Genomic DNA, 10,000 nt, shown 5'->3' with positions numbered 1-10,000 from the left:
ATTATACATTCTTGCTGCAAACGAAAACAGTACAGTCATCAACAACCTGTCTATGTTCATTCATAAATCATTACAAATAAGACAATCATCAACTTTTTAGTATGCTTTCAATAGTTTTGCTTATGCGCCTTACCTGTATGTTGTTTACGCTGTTGTTTTCGTATGTTGTTTTCGTTGCCAAAACATTTCACTTGCCTGGAACCAATTGACAGCAAATGTAACAATTCAAACTGTTGATATGGGCCAAGGCCTGAGCAGTTAAACATTCATATTCGTATTGGTATTCACTCATTCACTCACACTTCCCAATAATATGCTGAGACATCGAACAGAGAAAAAATCTTTAATTGTATAAAGATTTCTAGAACTGCTGGGTTGAGAGTTTGATGCCAACATAATGAAAACAGTTTGTTGTTCTATTAGTTCATAAACAAGGACAATGGCAGAGAAGTAGAGAACACGCTATGGGCCGATATCCAGGACATCAAACGCCGGTAAACTGTTGAAAAAAAAAAAGAGAACTATTTGAAAATCACTATCATACGCTTTAATTTCTTCAGACAGCAAGAACAAATCCAAGATCGTACCTCGAATGAACGATTTTATGCCTCTTTTGTTTGTTCTTTACAGAAACGTACATTAGTTGTTTTTTTTAGCTGGGTGACTTTCCATTTGATATTCTCTACAATCGTTGGGCTAACAGGTCTGCAAAAGAAAGGGTGCAAGATATGAGCAGGGAACCACAGAACTGCACTTCCCTTTATCAATGCAAGAGGGCTATCATTTGCTAGAGTACCATGGATCAAATTTATGGAATTAATACCAGCAAGATGGTGAAGTTTCAAATTACAATCTAACTTGTATTCAAGATGTGGAAACTGTTCATCAAACGCGCACGTTATTCAGACTAAAACAGATTCGTGCATTATTGTACATGATAAAACAACGTTTTCGTAACTAAATTCAATATGATTTTTTTTTTCACACAAAATATGATGCTCCCACTCAGCTAAGACGAAAGTACATTTTTATTGTTTGTACACACCTTTGACCAAAGTATTTGCTGGAACTGATTGCATCGGCATTAGATTTCAAGGAAACAAGGAAATATGCGTGAAAATGCTACTTCGTTCCTTTATTATCTATTGGAACTCTCTAGATATGATAAAGAAAATATCATCCCGTATCTCAAAAGCAATGAATCGGTAATTATTGCAAAAAGTTTTCTTTATTCTTAATCAAAATCCGTACGTCTATATACAGTCTTTGCTTGCATCAGCTGTGTTGGTGTGCACTTAACTGATCTCAAAGGCCAACGTATGCATGCATGATATTATTCATGTCGAAATTGTTTTTTAATTGTGGCATGATCGCACTATATTATTCGTGTCAGTCATTTTAAACCAAGTAAAATTACGACGTTTACCCCAGTGAACCACTTTTAACAGAAGGAAATGCTCGTTATTTGTGAAATATATGCGCAGGATTGGCATTCTAAGATTTTAAAAGACAAGCGGCTTTGGGATTTCGAGCAATGTTCTGCACTGGCTCTCCTGAATACGAGATTCCAAAAGCTATTCCATGTATACGTCAAGGTCAAGGAGTTTTCTCTCAACATGGGAGTGGGTTTGTGTATCCCTCTCCTTCTTTTTCATCACCATCGCCATGACCCTTTTCTTCGTTCGAAGCGATGAAATACCACATTCGCTCGTTTCTGTGAGTGGGTGTTTTTATGTGTTGGACCGTTTTAAGACTTCTCATGCATACAGCCATATGTCTCCTTCCTTTGCGAGTGTGGGTTCATATTGGTTTAAGTTCGTGTTTCGAAAAGCCACCAAATGCTGAAGTACGTTGCACAGGACCTTTAAACTTACGCGTGAATCTGATATTTTGTATGTTCATGCATACATCTGTATGCTCATGCATACATATGAGGGTTAATGAAGTCACTAGCTGGTCTGTACAATACTTGGGCCTGGGAAACAGGAAAACAAAGGATCTTCAGCATATTCAGAACCGGCACCACCATCACTATCACCGACAACAGCAACGAAAATACATTGAACATTGGACAGTGCACAAAGACAATATTTTTTTGCATATTCATGACAAGACAGGACAAGACAAGACAAATCTCGTATATCAACGAGGGTAATAGACAAGCTAAGAACGTGCTTTATCTTTACATCCATCCCTTTTGCAACTATTCACGTGCACAGACACAGACATGAACACACATACACACACACACGCACGCACGCACGCACACACGCACACACACACACACACACACACACACACACACACACACACACACACACACACATGGACAGGCAACAAAACAAACAAACAAACAAGCAAAACACCCATCCGCACGCATGCACCCCATCCCATCACACGCGCACGCACAGACATTGCCTCCACCTCAACACTGGCAATGTCCACAGTTCTTCCCCTGCACCTTTCCTTTATAAGACGGAGAAAAAACCTTGTAAATTGGTTAATAAGATTGTAAAAAATACTCTACATTTTTCCCCCTCCGCTCTTTGACTGGTTTTCTTTACGTCTCTTGACAGAGGAAGAAATGTAGAGTATATATTATCATGTTATTTCAACAAATTTACGATGTTTCCGTCTGTGAAACGAAACTGAATGGAAAATACATAGTTGAGAAATGTGGGCAATATCCACATTTTTTACCCTCAAGACGAAATGAAAAGTGTTCACAACAAGGCATGGTCTTTCACTCCATCAGTCACACAGAGGGGCGGAGAGGAAGAAACGTGGATATTGCCGAAAATGTGGGTATTACCCTTGTATCAGTATCAGTATCAGTAGCTCAAGGAGGCGTCACTGCGTTCGGTCAAATCCATATACGCTACACCACATCTGCCAAACAGATGCCTGACCAGCAGCGTAACCCAACGCGCTTAGTCAGGCCTCGAGAGAAAAAAAAAGTAAAAAAATAATAGATAAATACACAAAAATATTACTTATAATAATAATAATAATATTACAAAATATAAAGGATGATAAATGAGCAAATAATTAATGTGAAACATGCAGACTCACACACACACACACACACACACACACACACACACACACACACACACACACACACACACACACACACGCATAACAGACATGCAACAGACATGCAGTTTCACAGATATGAAAGCACAATCAAATACACATAAACGTACATGAGCATTACCTTAGAACTAACCTCGACAACGATAACGAAAGCCTCGCTCGGCACAACCCCTCCCGACCCAACCCTCACTCCTCCCTCCCCCACCACCACAGGTGATCTGGGTGAACCCTCGCAAGATCCTGATCAGCCACCTGGACCGTCGCACCATCGATGACCACCGCATCAGCGTGGAGCGGCCCTACATCAAGGAGTGGAACCTGCTCATCAGACAGGTGCGCTACAACGACAGTGGCGTGTACGAGTGTCGTATCAACACCACGCCCAAGCAGTCCAAGAAGGTCATTTTGGCCGTGCAAGGTCGGTTTGTGTGCTTGGTGTTTTGATGTGTGCGTGCGTGTGTGTGTGTGTGTGTGTGTGTGTGTGTGTGTGTGTGTGTGTGTGCTGTGTGTGTGTGTGTGTGTGTGTGTGTGTGTGCGTGTGTGTGTGTGTGTGTGTGTGTGTGTGTGTGTGTGTGTGTGTGTGTGTGTGTGTGCATTCGTGTTGTTATTCTTGTTCTCGTTCTTCCTCTTCTTCTTCTTATTGTCCAAATGAAAGCAGTGTGTGTGTGTGTGTGTGTGTGTGTGTGTGTGTGTGTGTGTGTGTGTGTGTGTTCTCTCAGTGTGTGTGTGTGTGTGTGTGTGTGTGTGTGTGTGTGTGTTCTCTCCACCCACAGAATCCGGACGCAATGCAAACAAGTCGTCATTCGTTTCAGGGACACGAACACTTGCAATAAACTGCATAAATGAATACATCACTGGATGAATAAATACATAAATAAATAAATAGATAAATAATGACTAAATCATTCTGTTAGAGCTATCCCCCGCTCAACCCTCCCTCCCATTGTGTGTGTGTGTGTGTGTGTGTGTGTGTGTGTGTGTGTGTGTGTGTGTGTGCGCGCGCGCGTGGGTATGTGTATGTGTGTTTTGTGTGTGTGTGTGATGGTATGTGTGTGTGTGTGTGTGTGTGTGTGTGTGTGTGTGTGTGTGTGTGTGTGTAGTCTTCTCCTTCTTCTTGTCCAAATGAAAGCAAGCGATGAGCATGAAGAGCAAGTTACATTCTCTTATGGTGCTGAACTATTAGGCCTATTTCTCACGACAAAACTGAAAATGTCGATAAAATATAAGGAGAACACAAAAGAAACCATTTACGAACGAGCACTGTCTGGACGAACTATAGTGGACGTTACTGAAACCTCATCCCCTTCCCACAAATAAAGGGAACTGAACCGCATTGACGATTTATTTCACAGAAATAATATGGGCAACCCTTTAAGATGGCCAGCTGGATTTCAGCGCATTCGTTATTTATATACCTATTCATTCATTCATTAATTTATTCGATTTAAGTCAAGCACATTAATAGGCCTTTGCTGCTGAAAAGAAAATGACAGTATGAAGGAGAAGAAGAAGGAGAAGGAGGAAGAGGAGGAGAAAGAAAGTTTTCGTCTAATTTGGTTTCAGCAACTTTACCGTTCCTTTCTCAGTCCCTTTTGTTTTGTTTAAAACCAGTCGTATAATGTACACATCTGGAGTGATGGCTTAGAGGTAACGCGTCTGCTTAGGGAGCGAGAGAATCTGAGCGCGCTGGTTCGAATCTCGGCACAGTCGCCAGTATTTTCTCCCCCTCCACTAGACCTTGCGTGGTGGTCTGGACGCCAGTCATTCGGATGAGACGATAAACCAAGGTCCCGTGTGCAGTATGCACTTAGCGCACGTGAAAGAACCCACGGAAACAAAAGGGTTGTTCCTGGCAAAATTTTGTAGAAAAATCAACTTCGATAGGGAAACAAATAAAAGAACAACTGCATGCAGGAAAAATACCAAAAAAAAAAATGGGTGGCGCTCTCAGTGTAGCGACATACTGTCCCCAGGGAGAGCAGCCCGAATTTCACACAGAGAAATCTGTTGTGACAAAAAAGGAACAATACAATACAATACAATACAATCATCTATCAAGCATACCATAGTTTACACAGACTTGAGAGCTTACATGGTCAGAATGAAATAATCTATTATTAGGGCAAACGAAGATATATATATATATATATATATATATATATATATATATATATATATATATAGAGAGAGAGAGAGAGAGAGAGAGAGAGAGAGAGAGAGAGATCCCGCTTACTTGAAATCATTTTTGATTTTTTACGGACTTAACAGATTTCGTGGTTGCAGCCACGAGGCAGTCACTGAGAATTTAGGTTTTCATACGTGCATAGTGCAGGCGACGCGACATACTCGGTTAGGTGCTGAACTGCTCATCTTCTGACCCAGTGTTAACCAGTGACCTGGGTTCGAGGCTCCGTTTTGGCAAGGTGATGTGTCCGTGAGAAAGGCACCTTGCTTTCATTTTTATTTTATTTATTTTTTTATTTTTTTTTATCATCCCAGCCAGGTTTTGAATGGGTAGTTGACTTCGGTTATGGAAGATTTAAACGGTGGAAGGAGGGGACTGGGCCGCTGCCTTCCTTTGCCGAGTCCAAGACACAGTATATGACTATATGAATTCATTGCCCATATGGCCGTGCAAGGCTACGGGGCCTTTCAAATTGACATAGAGTCAAAGTAGTATACCCAGAATGTCATACACCCGTCAATGGATATGGATTTCGTTCCATTGTGTGAATGTGCTCATAACATCAGTTTTCGAGAGAAAAAAAGAAAAAAAAGAAGGTTTCCCAGCATAGATACCTTAACACGGGTGAACGTAAAACATGTACACACTCTCACACACACATACACACACGCACGCACGCACGCAAACGCACACACACACACACACACACACACACACACACACACACACACACACACTCGTATACACACACACCACACACACACACGTGCGCGCGCACGCACATTAGATGCAGAAATAGAAACGGATGCAGAAAAACAAGCAGACATGTACGTACGCACACACGTACACACACAGACACAGACACCCACAAAACACATACAGACACCCACAGACGCAGAGACACAGACACACACACACACACACACACACACACACACACACACACACACACACACACACACACCCGTGCGTACACGCATGCACACAACAGATACACTGAAGGAGAGAGACAGAGACCGAAAGACAATCAGAGAAACCTAAACAGTGCGACATGTGATCCTAATACTCAGCAAATTCATGCTCCATAAATTAAATTAGATCCACGTCATCACGACTGCAATCCTAGATATGTCAGTGTCAGCAGTTAAAACTCACTTTAAAAGATTGCAGACTTGGGAAAGCTGCCAACCGGTACACGTGCACCAGAGAAGGGGTATAAACCTAACTTGCAGGGCTCTTTAGGGAGGTGTTTATGTAGTGAATCTGATGGGAAGTGCTTGACATCACCGACTTCGAGTTGTGTGGTCCCGAGCTTTGGGAGGAAGTTGTTTAAATTTAATGCGGGTATGAAAAAAAAAGTCTCTCTCTCTCTGTCTATCCGCTACTCTCTGGTAACTTTCTTTGTCTGTCTGTCTGTCTGTCCTCTCCCCCCCCCCCTCCCCGCCTCTCTCTCTCTCTCTCTCTCTCTCTCTCTCTCTCTCTCTCTCTCTTTCTCAAGGATTGAATCATCTTGTCCCAGTTTAGACTGACTGTAACTATAGATCAGTGGTATTTTTCTCTGCGTCTCAGTTTCTGTGAAATACAAAACCTAAAGCATGGTAATGGTATTTTGACGCATAAGATAATGTCAAGAATGGTACCTGCTATAAAGAACAGTTCCCGTTTATCAAACAACGCAAGACGTGTTCATAAAATTCAAATGGCAAAGCCACGAGCAGAGCTACCAAAAGCAGGTCGTCATTGCTGTGGAGGGATCATATTGGAATTCTTAACCAGATATACTCTGAAACAAATTACAAATCATACTTCTGCGACGGGATGGAGGTGAGGGGGGTGGGGGTGAGGGGGAGGGGAAGAGGATGGGAAGGAACGTATCTGACTGATTTCCTCCTCCCCCCTCTCCCCAATCCCCCGCCCCCTCAACTCCCTCCAGACAGCCGCCATCCGATCCCTCCGCTAACGCCAACAAACGCCCCTCTCTGATTTCTCCCTTTCTGCCTCCGCGCGACAAGAAAATAGGACCTGAATATGAAAGGAACGAGAAGGTTGACGAGCAAATACATGGCATTGGCAGAAGGGTGTGTGTGTGTGTGGGGGGGGGGGTGCAGTGTTGGGCGAGGGGGGTGGGGGGTTGCGAGGGATGACCGAGCGAGAGGGAGAGGGAGGGAGGAGGGAAGGACGGAGGGGCGGGGTGGGGGTTGAAGCACCAGGAGGGTCAATTCCAGACTGAAGGAGAGAGAGGACATGTGGCTATAAGGAGGCCAAGAGGCCAGGAGAGGCCATGGTGTGCTGTGAACGACGAGGCCTCTCCTTCTTCTGGCTTGCTTTGCTGTTGAAGGGTCTCGTCAGCGGAATCCTCCGATGGCTGTGCATGACCAGTGCTGTTGGGTTGGAATGAGGAGGGTGTAGTAGGGGACTGCGTGCGGTGTGTGTGTGTGTGTGTGTGTGTGTGTGTGTGTGTGTGTGTGTGTGTGTGTGTGTGTGGTGTGTGTGTGTGTGTGTGTGTGTGTGTGTGTGTGTGTGTGTGTGTAAGGAGAGAGATACCATGGAAGGTGGTTTTGAAGCCTTTAACTGAAATGAGCATCATTTGTGGAGAGATCTGGAGAGAGAGAGAAAGAGAGAGAGAGAGAGGGGGGGGAGAGAGAGAAAGAGAGGGGGAGAAAGAGAGAGAGAGAGAGAAAGAGAGAGAAAGAGAGAAAGAGAGAGAGAGAAAGAGAGGGGGATTGGGGGAGAGAGAGAAAGAGAGAGAGAGGGAGAGAGAGAGAGAAAGAGAGAGAGAGAATGGCGGTCTACGGGGAATGTTGTTGATGGTGGTATTCACTGTGTTCGTGGTAGTGGTGCTGGTAGTGGAAAAGGAAAATGGTAAAAGAGGTGTTGAAGGGAAGATTGGGGGAGAGGGGAGGGACGTATTTAATTACTTTTTGCCTCCTAAATTATCAACACTATTTCTATTACAGAGACAGTCGAAATGACATTCATCTTCATAGTTGGAAAACAAAGAACGCTTTTTGAGAAGCACCCTTTGCAAAGAACACACCATTTCCTCTGTCTCTCCATTCTTTGTTACAACGCTCTTCTCACACACGCACACACACAGACATACACACACACACACACACACACACACACACACACACACACACACACACACACACACACACACACATACAGAGAGAGAGAGAGAGAGAGAAGATAAAAACTGAAAGAAAAAAAAAAGACTGAAGAATCAAGAACAATTAATTGCCCCTGTTTGGGTATGGAAGACAGACATTAGCAACACACATAATGCTTTAGCAATAGACAACGATAAATGTCAATAAAGCGAATTCATTTAGTGACTGAACAAGCAATACAGTTTTGAACAACAATCATCATCGTTCTAAAACATGAAATCGGTGATGAAATAAAGACATAACATATCACAGAGGAGTATTTTCTTCCTTCATGAATGTTTTTCAGCTTCAAAACACATTCCCCCCTCCCTGTTTTGAATAAAATTGCACACACACACACACACACACACACACACACACACACACACACACACACACACACACACACACACACACACACACTTGTTCTCTTGCTTCCTCGCTCTTTCATTCCTCCATGTCTCCCATCATTTCCCTTCACACCACCACTGCCACCACCACCACCACTATTGCCTGCCACAACTTTCCTCAACACAGTCATACCTCTCTGTCTGCCTGTCTGTCTGCCTCTGTCTGCATGTCTGTCTGTCTGTCTGTCTCCCTCGCTCTCTCTCTCTCTTTTACGGCAGATATGCAAGTCGGCCAAAGTGCTAATATCTGCACCGTTGGAAAATAAAGATTCATTCATTCATTTATTCATTCATCGATTCATCCACTCATTCATTCATTCATTCTCGCCACAAACGATGCTCATTTCAGTAAGCCTTCAACCCCACCCACCCTTCAACCTCTCTTCCATTGCCCCCCCCCCCCCCGCCCACAAACCCCGCTTCCCCCTTTCCCTGTCCTCATTCCTACAGCCCGTGGCAGGATGACTGGAGACCCTTCTTCACAGCCTTGCAACAAGCTACAGGCCTCCTTATCACCACTACCACCACCGCCGCCGCCACCACCACACCGCGGCCTCTCATGCTGGCCTCTTGGCCTCCTTATAAACCACATGTCCCCTCTCTCTCTCTCTCTCTCTCTGTCTGGAATTAACCCTGCTACATTCCTCTCCCCGGTGCTTCAAGACCCACCCACACCCACACCTCCGCCTCTCTCCCTCCCCCCCCATGCAGCTCACCCCACCCCTTATGACCCCCCCCCCCTCACCCCCCTCTTCCTGTTCCTATTCCCGATGCTCCTGTTTGCTCGTCACGCCTTCTCGGTCCTTTCAAATTCCATTCGGGCCGATTTTCTTGTCGCAGAGGGGTGAAATCATTGAGGGCGTTTGTTGGCGTCGGAAGAGGGATAGGATGGCTGGCTGGAGGGTGTGTGTGTGTGTGTGTGTGTGTGTGTGTGTGTGTGTGTGTGTGTGTGTGTGTGTGAGAGAGAGAGAGAGAGAGAGAGGTTTGGGGGGAGAACCGATGCTAGTAACACTACCCCCGAACCCCCCCCCTCCACCTCCACCCCATACCACTCCCCAATCCCCACTCCCGCCCGCCCATCTCCGAGTAACTTTCCCGATTCCATCCATATTGAATTGAAATTTTATGATTTTATATTCATTTTTATTTCGTTTTCT

At 44.4% G+C, this 10,000-nt stretch overlaps 1 protein-coding gene across 1 annotated transcript in view; it reads left to right on the top strand.

Moving 5' to 3' along the window:
* The window catches only part of LOC143282543 (limbic system-associated membrane protein-like), a 319,018-nt gene that overhangs the window by 298,609 nt on the left and 10,409 nt on the right, over positions 1-10,000 (top strand). Inside the window, exon 3 of the mRNA XM_076588222.1 lies at positions 3,310-3,514. Within this exon, the coding sequence (XP_076444337.1) occupies positions 3,310-3,514 (205 nt within the window). The remainder of the gene's footprint in view (positions 1-3,309; positions 3,515-10,000) is intronic.

The sequence above is a fragment of the Babylonia areolata genome, chromosome 5 (genome assembly GCF_041734735.1).
Source record: "Babylonia areolata isolate BAREFJ2019XMU chromosome 5, ASM4173473v1, whole genome shotgun sequence".
NCBI classification, from domain to species: domain Eukaryota; kingdom Metazoa; phylum Mollusca; class Gastropoda; order Neogastropoda; family Buccinidae; genus Babylonia; species Babylonia areolata.
Note: the sequence above shows the minus strand (reverse complement) of the source record. Positions and strands in the feature narration are given on the sequence as shown.